The sequence below is a fragment of the Nomia melanderi genome, chromosome 7 (assembly GCF_051020985.1).
Source record: "Nomia melanderi isolate GNS246 chromosome 7, iyNomMela1, whole genome shotgun sequence".
In the NCBI taxonomy this organism is placed as follows: Eukaryota; Metazoa; Arthropoda; class Insecta; order Hymenoptera; family Halictidae; genus Nomia; species Nomia melanderi.
In genome coordinates this window covers 15,810,727-15,827,773 of record NC_135005.1, presented here as the reverse complement: position 1 = coordinate 15,827,773, position 17,047 = coordinate 15,810,727, and the positions used below count along the sequence as shown (strand labels likewise).

Below are 17,047 nucleotides of genomic sequence, written 5' to 3'. Positions count from 1 at the left end.
GCGATTATAATTTCTCACGTAAATATCACGTGTCGAGGCAACGCGAGTGAGCGGTCGTTGTAATTCCCGGATTTTGTAGGTTAAACGGTATGTCAATGGGTTGAAGGATGAATGAAGGGAATATTGGAATTTTATGGGTTCGAGTTAGAGATGGTTTATAGGTTAGGATATTAGTCTAGGTTCTTATCAAAGAATGAACAATTCTTGGAGTTTGTCAGCTGGAATTATTCTGAGATGACGGCGATGAATAATTCTAGTTCGGTTTATGGAAGACAGAAGCGTTGACAGTCACGAGACAATCATGGTTATTCATGTTTCACGTTATGGTTTCAGGAAATTTATTATTCACGCGAATGTTTACTAAACTTCGGTTCTTTCTTTGCGATTTTCTAGTAGGATGAACGTAGCAAGGTTTCAACGGGAAAAATGACGAGGCACTTTAGGAATGATAGTCGCGACAGAGAAAAGTTGTTCCCCAGAAACCTAGAGACTACAGGCGGCGAATCGAAATGAAGAAAATAGAAAAAAAATTGACAAAGGAACGTGACTCACCTCGACGGTATTCCGCTCGACGGTTTCACCAGCGGCCGCTTCGCCGCTCCCCGAGGTGGTTGCAACTGCAGCTGCGCTGCGTATGCAGAGGTAACATTCCCCGAGACGTAGTGCGGAGGCTTCTAGCTCTCCTAGTTGCAGGATGAGGCCACGTCTGCCTAACGTCAGAGGCCAGCCTTCCGGTACCACGGATTCGTTCCCCTGCAGCAGAAACAAAGTCCTTTCATTTAGCTTCGCCGATCCGTCGATCACTCCGAGCGCACGATATCTCTCCGTAAAATAAACCCTTATACGATTACATAAATCTTGTCGATCTAGTAACATCGATTCGAATCATATTTAACTTTACGTCGATGACAAGTGAAATCTATTCTTCATTTTTAACCGTTTGAACTCGAGAGGTGACTCTCAGTCACTTGATTTCACGTAGTAAAACTGTAAAATTTGATATACAATGTAACTTAAAAACTATGATACCAAATCATTAATAACTAAATCTACCATTTGCCTTTGTAATACGATAAGTAATATTATACGAAACGCTCTAAATTCTCATGGCGGTCAACGTGTTAATATATTCTAACTAAAAGCGAAGTGTCACCTGTCACTCGAAAATGCTAATTAATTACTACGGATGCCAATTCAAATTTCCAAGAATATTAGTAAGAATTCTAATAGAAAATGGTATTCCCTAGCAAATGTTATATTTCATACATTTTTTCGCATGCATTCTATGCAACGTTGCACCTCCAAATTTCCCTGAACGCGTAAGAACCCGCAGTCCATTAATTACCATTATACGCGTAAAATATTGCGCGTTTCGCAGTCTCCCAGCGAGCCGAAAATAAACTGGAAACCGCAGCAAACTTCCTCATACTTTCCGCGATGCCGATAAATCTGCATGCCCTCGCGCGCGCGCGCGCCGCAGAGATCGTGTTGCATTGCAAAACAGCCCGAAGCGTCCACGAACACAGCGTCGTCTTTATTGACACAGTACATCAGCGTTCGTACGATCACATCATAACTCGCCGGGCACGTTGGCCAAACAAATCTAAGAAGATTGAGCTTGTAAACACGCGAGAAGGCAATTCGCCCCATCCTTCCCACATCAATTCGATCCCTCGCGCGCGCGCGCGTGGTTAGGGTCGTTGAAAAGGCCCCCGGACAATCGGGGCGATTAATTAAAACCAAGCCGGAAGCTCCGCGGCTAATGAAATTCCTCTAAATAAGTTACACGCGAAAGGGAGAGTAATTGCGAGCCAAGCCCGCGCTCAGGGAACGTTAATCACGCTGATTAGAGAGTAATCAACAGCCGCCGCGGATACGCCCCAAAATTGAGGAGACGTGCGCTAGCTGGGTGATGCCCGGCTCGACGCGTCCCACGGTTTCTCGCTGCCTTCTGGGATCTACCAGTCTGGAATGCGGCCAGAGTTTCGTCAGTTTTCAAATTGCGTTCGTTTGCTTTGGTACGAAGAGCAATGGATCGAAGACAGAGATTCCAGAAAAATCGCATCAGGTAGCTGTGCTCTCGAGATTTCTTTGTAGAAAACAAACTATCTAAAGTGTTTCTTTTAGTTGAACACTTGGGAGAATTATTGTGCTTCTAATAGTGTAGATTTTTCGATGATAGTATGAACTTGGAATTTTAGTATTAGATCGATCTGGGATTAGAGATTTAGATTGAATGTTATAAAGGAAGTTTCGATATATTTATGAATTTTCGATTGACAGATGCGGAGTTCCACTAATATTCAAATTCCAGTCGCCACTATTAATTGGCAACTTTTCGATGATAGTATGAACTTGAAATTTCAGTATTAGATCGATCTGGAATTACAGATTTAGATTGAATGTTATAAAGGAAGTTTCGATATATTTATGAATTTTCGAGTTGCAATAGCTTTTCGATCGACAGACGCGGAGTTCCACTAATCTTCGAAATTCCAGTCGCCACTATTAAAGTCTTCGACCGTTCGAATAACCCATGTATCAGCGAGCCATTAAATCTCTAACGAACTCAGCCGCGGTCGTTAGACAGAATAATTAATACGTGATTATCGATCGCTTTACCGATTCTTTCATATTCCTCTGAATGTCCTGCCCGCCCGAAACAGATTAATATGCAAAGACATGTTAATTAAGATTCCTGTATCCAGACTTTACACGCGCGCGCCGCGTGTTCGCCGTCTTCCTCTCTACGTCTTCCGACATTCCGATCGCCGAGACTTGCTCCCTAATGCCTATCGTAGACTTCCTGCCTGCCTGCTACTCGTTTATCGGGGAAATATCGTCTCGTAATGTTCGTTTCCTAGCGCAGCGAGTACTCTTACACCTCGCGTTTATTATTCATACGCCGCGGCGTCGTATTTGATCGTTCATTAAAGTCGTTCGCAATTAAAACCTCCTATTCCAACCACTTTCGTTTCTCCGACTGGAAACCTCGAGATCGAATACATTTCAATCTATCATTTGATAACGATGAACGCTACGAACGACTTTATCTAGAAGTGAAATTGATTAGACAGGAATGAGAATAACAATAGCTAGATCATTCAATCGACTCACCTTCGATTTCACTCTCTATAATATTCCGTAAATTTTAGGTTAATTAACCGAATTAATTTAGGGTTAATTAACCGAACTGACACAAAACTATAAACTTTAATATTTAACGTTGAACTTTGTATAATCTCTCGAAACATGAAGTATTCAAATAAAACAGCTTCGTTCTTCAATTTCTAAGTACCCTTCGATTTAGTTTCAAATATCATCTTCGTCTCGTCGAAAAATGTTAAATGTTTCTAATCGGTAACTTCCGAGTGGGTCAATTATAAATATAAATTCGTAGGATTATCACGCATCGAGTTGCCGAAGATCCCACCGAGAGTTTTCCAACCGGAAGCCTCTAATCGATCATCGGCGACGGTATCGTTCACGGTAGCCAGGTGTCGGTGTCAAACTCGATAAATTTCGAGCCGCGAAATGTGAAGAACGAGCGGCCCTCGCTGCGAGCATCAGATTCCGGGGGCTCCTCGTCAGAATCTCTGAAAGGACAGCGTGGCTGCGCAGCAATGCGCGCGCCCCCTCGGTGTCTCGCCCACGTGCATCGATGCGCGGCCCAACGTGTAAGCAATTAGACGGCGCAGCGCGCGAATAAAAGCGACCAGTAGAATGCTCACACCTTGCCTGCATACCAACCGTTGCAAATCAAACGGGACGAAGATTCAGCGGAGGTATGTGGACTTTTCGCGAACGAACGGCGCCAGGACATCTTGAATGAACATCGATCCCGGAGGATTCCTGTTCCGGCACGGTTTATTTCGTTGGGACACAGCTGTCGTGTCTGAACACAGTAATAAGTAAATTTTGGAAGCATTTATTGCTAGCTGCAATTTTTAGCTAACGTATCATAAAGAAACGGCAGCTCAACCACCTAAATCTCGAGCGCACAGCCACCGGTACCTTTGCAGGTCAGAAGGGACGACGTATCCCCTACCTCCGCTACAAGTAATGCGGGCGTAGGTTAAAAAACTGTAATTAGCAACAGCCCGAGCGTTCTAACCTTCTGATTTGTCACTAAGGACACCGCCCTATATCAGTATTTTTATATATATATATGTAGTATCTAGAATTATTTAACGTACGGAAATTTATATTCTTAGCATTATAAATAAAAAGGTATAATAATTTTATTCCGGAAGTACAAAATCTTGAACCACTCAAGCACCAACTAATTAACGAAGTCGTTGAATTGTCGAGGTTTGACTTTCTGGCAGCAGCGACGACTCGAGTGTGCGGTCAAGTGTCTGGCACTGAATCACTGATTCTACTTTTAGAACGCGGTTTATGCTTGAGATTAGAGGAATTTGCTAGCTTGTTGAGTTCCTTTGAGCTTTGTGAATGTTTATTGGTGCATGTGGTTTGCAGTGGATTCTGGAAGGAATTTAGAAAACAGGTGTCGAGTAGAGTTTTCTGATGAAGAATTTCGAGAAACTTGGAAGATAAACATCGAATACTTTATTATACCGAAGAAGATTGTATCTGAGTAGTCGACTTGGTTAACCCTTTGCACTCGGAAGTTTCCCATTAGAAATGTTTCACATTTTTCCACGAGCCGAAGGCGATATTGAAACCATCTCGAAGGAAAATCACAGGTATAAGAACAAAGCAATTTTATTCCAATATTTCACGTACCAAGGCATTATACAAACAACATTAACACGTTAAGCGCCATGTCAGTCACTGGTGACTGACGCTTCTGAATGACTGAAAGACAATCGTAACATACAAGACAACCGATGTGAAGTAAAAATGTTTAATAAGGTAACTAAGTTGATAGTGTAGCACAAACGCTGCAACGCCAAACAATTCATAATTATTCCTACTTTTCTTTGCTACAAGAGACAAACTCTATGGGTAAACGCTTAAGATTTCCGTAGCGCTTAACGTGTTAAATATCAGATGTTACAGTTTTGCAAATCAAACGGTGACAGAGTGAAAAGGGTTACGTTCGCTTCGCATAGATCTATTCACCGTGAAGCAGAAAATAAGAATCCCCGAACGCAAATATATCTCTCGAAAGACAGAACAGTCCCGCAGCGGGTGTCAAAGCGAACGACGTTGTGACAGCGAACGTGTTAACAGCAGCCAGGAATTCACTACCCGAATTAACTCGCCGCAAACACGGCCGCTAATGAACTCCGCCTCGGCCCATTATGTCAACCAGTCGCGCAGATCATAGATACCGAAGGATTTCACCGGCCGCCGGCAATAAATAACAAAGATAATATAATCTCGAGCACGGCCCGCGACAGAGAGAGAGGTGGTCCCCGATTATTCGGGGCCCGGCGGTTGACAGTCGAATTCCATCCGCGCGCGACACGGCCCGCGAAAAACGCGTTTCTGACGCGCTGCCGTTAAATCGGCGAGCGTCGGCCGATCGTATCGCCGAGGCAGAATTTTGCGCAATCGGAGCGGCGGGAATGCGGCTTAATTAAGTCGCCCGCCGGTGTGTACGTGCGTCGCGTGGCACGTGTTGCGGTTTCTTTGCGTGTTTATCGGACGCCGGCCAGCAGGAACTGGCCCAGATTCCGGGGCTCGGCGCGGCACCGAGCGCGAAAACGACGCGGGACACCCGAACCGAATGAATGAACAATGCCCGGCGAGCTTTGCGGGCGCATTGCTGCCATTCCCGCGCGGTGCCGATTCAGTCAGGCGCGCGACTTGTTTTGACCACCCTGTGATCGCCGTTAATCTACCGGATGATCGCTCGTTCGCGTTGAACCCGCTTGATTCGATGTTTCTTTAGAGATTGGTTATTGGAAGCTCTTATTTTGACCCTTTTAGTGCCAGCGAAAATAACTTTATAAAACGTTATAAATGGTTTAACCCTTTGCACTCGAGAATGTTTCTCAGTAGAAATATTTAACATTCTTTTACGAGGCAAAGACGATATTCTTTGAGACTAATTCGAAGGGGAATCACAAGTACATTGAGGAACAAAGCTATTTTATTTCAATATTTAACGTATCGAGGTATTATACAAAGTTTGATATTAAATATCAGATTTTAGACTGAGAGTCACTTTCCGAGTGCAAAGGGTTAAATATAGAATCGTTTGGATTTTGTAAGTATAATATTCCCTGACCATAGATATATCGATTGTAATCGAATACGAGCTTACAAAGAGCAGTACAAACGATTCTATTGTAGGGATACTAAAATAAAAACTAAGTCCGTAGTCAGGTTAAATATGTCCTGGTGGTCCCCTCGGTCATAAATTAGTCACTGGGCCTGGTCTATCTCTCAGGCCCTCAGGTATTGACGCGAAAAAGGGCGAACCGTCTACACTATTTTCGATTATCTCAGACGCGAGGCGAATGAATCCGGGATCAACAGCACTCGAGAGTTCTTCAACAGAATGAATCGACTAGCTTAAAGAAGGTATAATTTAAGATTCACCAAAGCTCGAGTGACGTATCCTCAATACACACCGCACAGAAGTTACGCGTGCACTGTAGTGGCGTCTAGTATCCGCGCAAGGCCAACCCCGACAATAAAACCCTCAATCAGACGGACAGCATCATTGATCGCGCTAGAAAAACAGCGAACAAAGGCCGTACCCCGAGCCGCGCAGCCGCTTAAGCTCCAATTGAATCGGCGTCGTTAAGGTAATATAAAGAAGGTAGTCACGGCCGTGTAATATCATAGAATTTCATCGGCTAGGTGGCGGCCGGCAATCAGCATCGGCCGCGCGACACGCGGGGCGGGCGGAGGGGAATCGGCGTGTCGGCTCGCGGCCGGACGTTTATGATGGACGCGATAAGGAACGAGGGCCCGTGGCTGTCACCGCGTGTCTCATTAGCGGTAAACGGTCCGCGGGAGATGTATCTACCGCCGAAACTAACCGGCTTTCACTGGAGGCCGGGTGATTTACCGATCTAGCGCCCTTCAATTTACGTCGCGCCTCGCGCCTCGTGTTTTCATGCCCCGGCCTCAAAGAAAACGCCACGGCGGATACATAGAGATAGGAAGCGTGTAAATCAAACGTTCACCGGGGACCCAGCGCCCGCGATCGTTAAACGCCGCGACCGGATCCGAGATTCCCGGCAAGTTAGCCGGGACGAGACTATAAAGTGTCGAGAGGGAACGCGGTTCAATACGGGCCCGAGCTTAAATCGCGACGATATGAATAATATAGAACCGTGTAATATTCCGCTACGGGAACCGGCGGGGCCTCGCCTCGCGTGATGAGATCTTTCAGGCCCCGTTCATTGTTTTGTCGCGGATCGCTGCGTGGCCGGCTGCGGCCTCCTCGGCCTGCCGGCTGCGGCTCCGCTCGATGCCTCGGCGATTCCAATCTCGCTTGCCCTGTGGTTTACGAGCCGCGCCGCTGATAAATTTTCCAGGCATTTTTCGGCGGATCGCGAACACCTTGTTTCAGCGGTTGCTGCGGGGAAATGCGTTGAGCGGGGAATCACGGCTTTCAGGATGTTGGGGTTTCTAGATGCTTTTCTGGAGATTTGCAGGTTCCGCTTTTGAGGATGATTTGGATATTGTTTGTAACAGGTGAGGTAATGTTTGAATAGAATTATAGCTTATCATAGTTCTGTGTCAGTTGTAATGAAAATCCAAGAATGATGTGAACTGAAGTTCTAGATGGTAGCTATGAAGCTTGACGAGTTATCCTTTGTTATTCGATTGGAGGAAACGCGTTGCATGTATAGCGTGAACAGTTTTGAAGCTGTTGGTGTTTCAGATATTTTCTGGAGATTTGGAGGTTCCGCTTTTGAAGATGATTTGGATATTATTTGTAGCAGGTGAGATAGAGTAACGTGAAATAGGATTATACCTTAGCACAGTTCTATGTGTTAATTCTAATGGAACGATCCTAGAAAGAAATGAACTAAAGTTAGTAGCTATGAAGCTTAACAAGCTATCCTTTGTCATTCAACTGGAGGAAAACGCGTTGCATGTATAGTGCGAACGGTTTTGAAGCTGTTGGCGTTTCAGCTATTTTTCTGAAGACTTAATGATTCGCGAGGAGTTTTTGGAAATCGATGAGAGGGAAGTGATTCGGATATTATTCGTAGCAGATAAGACAGAGTAACGTTGAAATAGAAGTATAGCTTATCGTAGTTCCATGTGTCAATTCTAATGGAACGATCCTCGAAAGAAACGAACTAAAGTTCCAGCCGGGCAGCTACGACGCTTGACATATTGAAATAATCGAAAAGCTTGCTTTCCTTCGCATCAGCCACATTTGTCACGATCACGGGCACCGCGTTCTATGAGCGTTCATTAGGATTTCAGACGTCGCGCAGCGGAATCGGAGGAAAGCGGGGCGAGCGTACTGAACAGTCGAAGCTTGGGCCGATTGCCTTCCCGCGTACGAGAGCACGGCTCGTTTAAAATGCAGATTAGACGTTAGGCCGTCTTTTAGCGCGAGCCGCGCGCGGCTGGCCGGCCTCCGCGCAGAGCTGCTCGTTTCTGGCGACACGCGCGCCGGAACCCGGCCTTTGCGGCTTTTCAAATGACTCCACAATGGGTCTCCATTTGCGGCGCACCGGGGCCCTATTTGGCGCGGTAGCCCGCGTGTATTTGTCTTTGCGCACGACGACGCCACCGCGCTCGCTGTTTCGCGATAGCCTAGCTCGCTGCCGCTCCGCTCGTGAGAACGCTGCTCGACGATTTGATGTTTAGTACGCGGCGGACTTCGAATGAAATTCTAAGACGATGTTGTTTCGTTGCTTCACTCCCGGGAAATTCGTTTGAGTTTATACTATCTTTGAAAAGGAATTGATCTCTGATAGATTCGTCATTGAAATAGATTGCAATTTTAACGATATTTCAAATATTTTTGGTATTACACGATATAATAACCATTTTGGTGGAATAAGTAGAATTATCACGTGATGAACGGCGAATTAATTTATGGAATTAAAGAAGCTTTGGTATTACATGACACACTGGTCATTATGTTGCTGCAAGTAGAATTATCCAGTGATACATGGTCAATCAATATATGGAATTAAAGAAGCTCTCGGTGTTATATGACGTACTGGCGAGTTCGATGACGCAAGCAGAATTATCCACTGATGCACGGTCGATTAATATACGCGGCGAAAGAAGCTTCGTCTCGAAAGAAAACGAACACTTAATACCTCGTCCGTTGCGGCATTAACTACGCAACGCATCCACCGTTTCTCCAATAACGCGTTATTAAGTATTCGTGACCGTGCGAAACGATATCCGCGGCAAGAACGCGCCGCCTCGATGGTTTCACGAAGACCGATCGCCGGTCGAAAAACCGGCGTCGAGGATTTCTCGAAACAATCGTGACAAGGACTGCGCGCGCACGGGGAGGCGCGTGAAAGACGCCGCCGGAGCGCAATTAATTGGCGGACATTAACATTTGACACTCGCGACGCGAAGATTTACAATCTGGGAACCGGAATTCGCGACGCGGGAATCAATTTCGTCGCGAGTTATTGCCACCGGGGTTCGCGCGGAGGAGAGAAACGCTCCGCGAGCGTGTTATGTGGCCCTGTAAACCGCGCGCTTTTCTTCGCGACCGATTAATCATCGTTCGACCGCGTCGCTCGCCGTCGCGGAATTATAGAACCGGTTAATCGCGGTGGAAAGTTCGTTCCCCGGCGGAACGATCGCTAAATTATCCCGGACGTCCCGACGCGTCGCGTGTCAAAGGACGCATACCAGCCGACAATGAGGCCCTTCGCGGTTTTACTTCGACGGAAGCAACGTCTGCTTTCCGTCTCGCTGCTCGTTTGAGCTCTCCACGCGCGTTGAGACATCTTGCATCGATCCCTAAGCTTCGGGCCTACGCTCTACCGATTTCTTCTCAGTTTGTCCCGCGAAGTTGCTTGCGACGCTGATTCACTCGTGACAAATTCTGACAGGTTAGATTAGACGATGGATTAGGTTGTTCCTGAAGTTTCCGTACACTGCAATATTTAGTCTAGTAGAAATTCGGACAGTGAGATAGAATATTCCATAGAGTGAAGTCTGATTCAGTATTGTCATAGTTTACGATGAAAAGTATGTATCGATGAAATGAAGGAAACTTTGTTTGATTGATTAGGTTGCTCCTGAAGTTTCCATGCACTGCTCGAAATATTTAGTCTAGTAGAAATTCGGAAAGTGAGATAGAATATTCCATAGTATTGTCATAGTTTACGATGAAAAGTATGTATGAAACAAAGGAAACTTTGGCTTAGATTGTATCGAACGACACATTATTATATAAAGAGTGTGCAAGAACAAGTGTTCCGCTCGAAGCAATTATACCCGCGTCCCTCCGGAAAGCCTCGTATCGCCGGCGACGCAGTGTACATCGCGACATGCATCATGAAACCGGAGAGTCGATGACACTGCAACATGTTTCACCGTGTACAGGGGGCTTGACTTCATCTCCCGCTGAAGACGCGTTTCTATGAGTACTTTACGAGACTTCCACAGCCCGGCAACAAGCTCCGAAGGCGTACCAGGTCGCGATCCTCGTTTTGCCTCCGCCGGTGATTTCCCTTTTATTTACTCCGCGAATTATATGAATTAATATACGGCCAGCTGGCAACGTTCGACCGGCACTTTCTCTTTTATCATTCCCGTTTAATTAGTCCGAAGATACACACGCGACACGGCGAGAGAGAAACGCCTGCGCACGCGAGCCGTTCATTAAGTGCATCGTTCTCCTCCGTTTCTGCTCTTTCTTTCGGCCGACGTGGGAAAGTTGAACAGAGACGCGAGACGATCGGCGAGCCCGCGTGTTTATAGTCCCATCGAGCGCGCAGGGAGACGCGTTTTAAACGATTATTTGCGCCGAGACACTTGTCATTGGCAATGAGGCGCGCGGCAATGTCCGTTGACCCTGCGGAGGCCGGAGGATTGAGTTCTTAAGCTCGCTAATTAAAAATAATGGAAAACGTGTTTCTTTCGTGTAACCTGCGGAGCTTTAAAAAGCCTAGATAATCAAAGACATAACGGCCTTGCCGGTAATTACCGAGCGCAACGTCCACGCTCGAATCCTTTCATCGCGTCGCCGCGTTAACGAGCGGCCGAGAAACAGATCTCGCGATCTTTCAACGCTTCGATAATCCCCGATCGATCGGGTGCCTTTAATACGCGATCCGACCGACGTCGACGCGCGCAATCGAAGCACAATGGAAGCACCCGAAGCCTTGTCCGGTAAACTTCTCGGCTCGAGGACGTCGCGCACCTGTGTTACGTGTCCACGGGGGTTACGTAACGCCGGTAAGTGGAGTTTTAAATAATGGTTGACGATTATTCGCAATTAGCGTCCGCGCCAGGCCCGCGACGTGGTTATTAACCCTTGCGCAACCCCCCGGCGGAGGAATCGCCGAAGATGGTAATGCACGTACCGATTAATATTCCGCTGAAATTAAGATTTATACCGGACCGCGCGGCTCGTAATCCCGTATTCAATGTTGCCCGGTGACTGGGCTCATGCGCCGGCTGTCGTTTCATAACCCGGAGGCCCCGCGAACGTTAATTCCACTGGTGAATGAACGCTACCGCGGACGACGCCGAGAAATTTCTAAAGGAAACGGCTTTTATCGAGCTTCGAATCTTCAAGTAGATAACGCCGCGTATAGTCAGACGCGAACGGGTACCGTACAATTACCGGCGGAGATTGATGGACGGTGTCAAAGTAAGTAGCACGTACCGATGGAGGACGGATTAAGGAGTCTTGACACCGACCGCGGATAGTTATTAGGAAGGTGTAATAATTTGTTTTGTGGCTGCGCCACGGACACCGTCGACGGAACGCTGAGAGACGCATCGTCGGCTTGTAATCCGCTGGTTTTACGTTTGATAACCAGCCTCCGTGAAAGGCTTGAATCGGATGGAACTGTTTATTCGCTGTGTTCGTAGGACTTGGAAGAATAAACATTTGTTCAGCTGATTAGATATTCGACGTGGCTTATTGAATATTTTAACCCTTTGCTCTCGGAAGTTTCTTACTGGATATATTTAGCGTTTCTTGATGAAGATATTCTGTGGGAATTCGAAGAGAAATCACCGGTGCATCGAGGAAAGATATTGTATTTTATATCACGTATCGAGGCGTTAGACGAAGTTCAACGTTAAATATCGAAATGAAATTTCTAACTGTAACTTGGATTCACCGGGTAATTTCTGGCAAAGCTTCATCAAGAAGCTTGTTAACCCTCTATATCAGTATATTGGCATCTTGTTGATTTATTTCGTTTTGCACTCAAAGTAGCGAATAAAATTAAGCAATCAGTTTTAAACTTTTATACGCTCAGGCGTGACAGTTTAACGTCATTGTAACTTGAAAGTTAGAAAATATATTCGTTTGATGAAATTACTGAAACTATTGAATACATTGTTAACTCGCATTCATATGTGGATATTTATTAATTTTGTACAACATAGATTTTGTTATAATCATGAACAAAAATTCGGCCCATAGAGGGTTAATTCTATTACCGGATGATCAGTTCCAGGTGATCGAACAGCTGAATCGCTTAGGTCACCCAGCGCTGAAATCGGCACAACGATAAGATTCGACACGGATAATCCATACACCGCACCGAATCTATCAACATGCGTCTCCGACGAGTCCAAGCATCAGCTCACCGTGTCCTGGCACCGACAAAATCAATGTTCCAGAATGCACCGGCGGCTGAAACCACCCACGGCCGCGTATCTCTCGATCGCGAGCCGACAGGACAGCGACACTCGTAAATTGGATTAAATCGTGTTAGCGGGGGAAAATCGGGTGAAAAAGACGGACCCGGGTGTTCGAGGGTACGGATCCGGTGAAACGCGACGCGAGGCGACGCGAGGCGACGCGGCGGTCGGTCGCACGACACCGGTGATCGCGATAAACGCGACGTGTTAATCGGCATCCGCGATCGCCTCGAACGGGACTCGGACTTATTAACTCGATACCGGCCGAGGCACCGATGAATCGATCGTGATTCACGAGACGAATGCTCGGGAGCGGTAGCCGGGAACGCAGGTGATCCCAGATACGTCGATAATGAATTGCATCGTCGCCTCGGATGAGCCACCTTCTCCTATCGGCGCCAGTTCAGTGCTTAGAGAACGCTACCTGTCCGTAGCGGCTGAAGAAGATCCTGCCACCTGGACCGCCTAATGAAGATGTCCGCTGCCTTTCATCGAGGATTCATCGAGCGCGTCAATCAGCCTTTATTAGGACACCTAACGGAAATCTCATGGACCATCATCTTCCACCAAACACGAACGGTCTCAATTAGCCCCTAGAAGCCTAGAAGTCAGATGTCTTTGAAATGAAAACTCTTCGGTAACATTGCCCGAATTCACTGCTGATGGACTCTTAGCCCCTAGAAGCCTAGAAGTCAGATGTCTTTGGAATGAAAACTGTTCGGTAACATTGTCCGAATTCACAGCAAGCTGACGGATGGACTCTTGGCCCCTAGAAGCCTAGAAGTCAGATGTCTTTGAAACGAAAACTGTTCGGTAACATCATCCGAATTCACCGCTGACGGATGGACTCTAAGTAGATTAAATACCCTAAAGCCATCTTCTCCAGGCGATGAGCAATTCCGGCGTAACATTGAGATCCTCTATAAAAGCCAGTCACCCATAGACAGAGAATCAGCGTCGCTTCACGGTTCAAGCGAGCATCCGCGAACGGCGAATCCGGCGAACAGTTTTCTCTGGGAGAAAACCTGGCCGGGGACATTAGCAATTCCACGGGCATCCATCATTCGGCGAGATAAACGACGCGACAGCGACACCGCGTCCTGTACCGATCAGATATCATAAACAGCGTTCTCACAAGTGACAGATAACAACTGGACACGAGTCCCGGCGGCTCGCGAAAGAAAATCCAGCCAACTTTCAACATTGTCGTCGCCCGACGGTGAGATCCTATCTGTCCGCGGCGGGTCCGTGTCAGAGATCGATCGGGGATGGAGGAACGGAATCGCGATCGGTTCGCAATTTCACCGGGCCGGCGTGTGTAACGTTTGCCCACCCCCACCCCCCCTTTCGCTGTTGCCGGGACGCCGATTCTTTTCCGGGTCGCGCAACAGACGGCCATTATCTGATGTGACATTTCATGAAAATATGACGGCGACCGCACGCGCGCTATTAGCTCGCCTCCGGCTCGGGGCAACGCGCCGCTAGGCAATTATCGTTCTCACGGTGTAATTATCGCGATTGTTATCCAGTCCGCGGGGCGAGGCCAACGGGGTCAGGTCCGGCGAGGTGCAGCCACGACGCTGTCTCGGACAAGTCCCGTCTGTTTTCTTCGTTTTCAGGTTGCACCTGAACCCGAGCCCTCTTTGCCAATCCCTTGGGAGGGACGCCGAGCGAATCGGGATGATGAAACCTTCGAGTCTCTCCGGCGAGATGAAATTTGAAAGAGAAAGCTGTCGGGGAATAGAACGCTTGACGGCGGATCGTTGAACGCGTCGACGCTCGCCTTGGAATCGGCGACGGATAACAAAACCGATTCTTTCGTTCCTGTTAATTAGTCGATTCTTGGGGAGTTCGATCAAGGTTTCGTACATTCGTTATATTAAGAATATAGAATTTGCATCTCTATGAGCACTGGTGATTATAGACGACACTTGCGTTAATCATTAGGAGCCTAGCGTTGGTAATTAGATGAAAATGTAAATTCTAGACGCTAGAATTTTCGCACATTTGTAGAGATCAAATGTAAAAATGTGAATCCAAGTTTGGAACCTAGAATTGCCAAGAGACGTTAAATGAAAAGTGGGAGATTTCTCGATTCGGTTGGCTAGGTGTTAAGCTCTCCTTTTCCTATATGTATTATTAATTAGATCCGATAGACCGAAGTCTATGAAATCGAGCGAATCCCAAGCCTCGCTCGCGTGCCGCTGTCCAATAAACTACAAGGAAAAGATGCCGGGGAAAAAGCCTCTTCGGACACAAAGAAGATTCTTTTCCTGATGAATCGAGCGCGCTGCCTCGGTATCGTGTACCCGGATTACCTATCGCCGCGCGGAATTCTTTTTTCCCATGGATATCGGAAAGAACCGGAAGATAACATTGTCTCCTGGGAATGCCTGGTACGTTTAGAGGATTGTGAAAGCGGTGGCCAGCTGTAGAAACGAAGCAGACACACGGTTCGATTTCCATGGAACCGGGTCTCGCGAGCGACCGGCTGTCACTGGAGATTGTCGCGGCTAAATATAGAGCGGCCAAGTAAATTGCGCCGCTTAATTAGCAGACTGCCAATCATTTCGTTATCGGCATTCTTTGTTGGCGTTGCGAGGAGCCAGGTCTCCCCTAGACAGCCGCATCCTGTCGCTGATTATAGAATCGTCTGCATCCTCCCGTGAACCTAAGTTCACGGCACGGTGACACTTTAACCTCCCGCCACGTGTCAGCAGGCGGTGCGAGTGGACCGCGAACGTTTCAATACAGATTTCTGTCAACTGATCTATAACCTCTCGAATCAAAGTAAAAATCTTATAATTAACCCTTGGCACTCCAGGTTGTTCTGTAATCTATCAGCAACTGCGACTAATGGTGCAACATTGGAGCCTACATAGTTCAAAGGGTTAAATCTCGTTATTAAACTCAAACTTCCATCTATACAGTAAGTTTCCTTAATGAACACTGTCATAATCAAGGTCCTCGATTTCCAATTGAAAATCATGAACTCTACAGCGTAATACACCGCGGTAAAGTATCAAAGTACATTTTCGAATTATAATACTCCCCTGCAATTAGGTCGCATTAACAATGCCACCGTCACGCGGATCGCCGTTGAATTATTCCAAATTTATTCACGACCGTTCCCTCGGATTACTCGAGAACGTTCCACGTCCGTCACTGTCGATCGCGCAAACGGCGATATATCACGGCGCAAAAGTAGCAACGCGGCCTAACCGAGTTCAAAGGTCCGGCTAATTACAGTCGCGATTTTTCCGCGCGGCCGTTCCATAAATTACGATCCAATATAAACCCATCACGGGCATAATAACAATCCAATAACGATCACGATCCGGCGTACCAATGGCCGAGATAACGCCCTCAGTCTTCATTTCTCTATCTCGTCGACGTCTATCCACCTGGCAACGAGATCATCGATACCTTCCAGCCACTCGCTTCTATGCAATTATTATAATTGTCCCGCGGAACCGATCGCCGGCTACGTGCTCGTAATTAATCACGACGATTCGAGGAACCTGTGGACACGCGTACGATGCTGCCCACGACAATTATAGTGTCAACGTCAACGGAACGGAACCCAACGGAACGGAACGGAACGGAACTGGCTAATTGGCTCCCGGTGGGGTAACGTCTTGCTGTTCTCGCTGTGAAATCCGCGAAATCGGGCTTTATCGCCGCTTCAGGTTCGAGCACGACGCGCATAATAGCTTCATAACACCGTGATATTTGCGTTGCGCCGCGCGGCGAACGGACGATAGGCGCGGAGCGAACGGGATCCGCGGCGCAATTCCCGAACGAAGAAACGTTCCGCTAAGCCTTGATGAATACGTGTGCCGTGGAACGCGGCCGTCAACTGGTTCGAGGCGCGGTTGTAAATTAGCGTGTCTTCATTTAAGGAGTTAATAACGCGCGCCTGATCTCCCGACTGCGGCTACAGCTCCGTCGCTTTTCTCTTTCGCCGCGGCTTCTTGAAGCTTTCAACTTCCTTTCTGCGGAATGCACCGGTTCAGGCGATTTTTCTGATTGCATTGTGCTAGGCGTGATGTAGACTCAACGTCCGAATGAGATCTAGGCTTCTGTGATGATTTTGCGGATGAAGATTCTTTGAAATATGCAAAATACTCAGCAGATGAAGCTGAATTATATATCAGTTACTTAAATGACAGGAAAAAGAAACTACTTGTTTATACTTGAAATTATTTGTTTACGACTTAATCTTCGAAACATGGAAGCTTCATCTCGCCAAAATGTCGACAGTCCGTAAAGAGTTAAGGTTCAGACGCTTGGGAGATCC

General features: G+C 47.0%; 1 protein-coding gene across 4 annotated transcripts in view; it reads right to left on the bottom strand.

Annotated features, from left to right (window-relative positions):
• The window catches only part of LOC116425178 (uncharacterized), a 439,005-nt gene that overhangs the window by 185,225 nt on the left and 236,733 nt on the right, over window positions 1-17,047 (bottom strand). For all 4 annotated transcript variants that reach the window (XM_031972538.2, XM_031972539.2, XM_076369562.1 and 1 more), the window contains one exon: window positions 553-753. In XM_031972538.2, coding sequence (XP_031828398.1) covers window positions 553-753 — 201 coding nt within the window. The remainder of the gene's footprint in view (window positions 1-552; window positions 754-17,047) is intronic.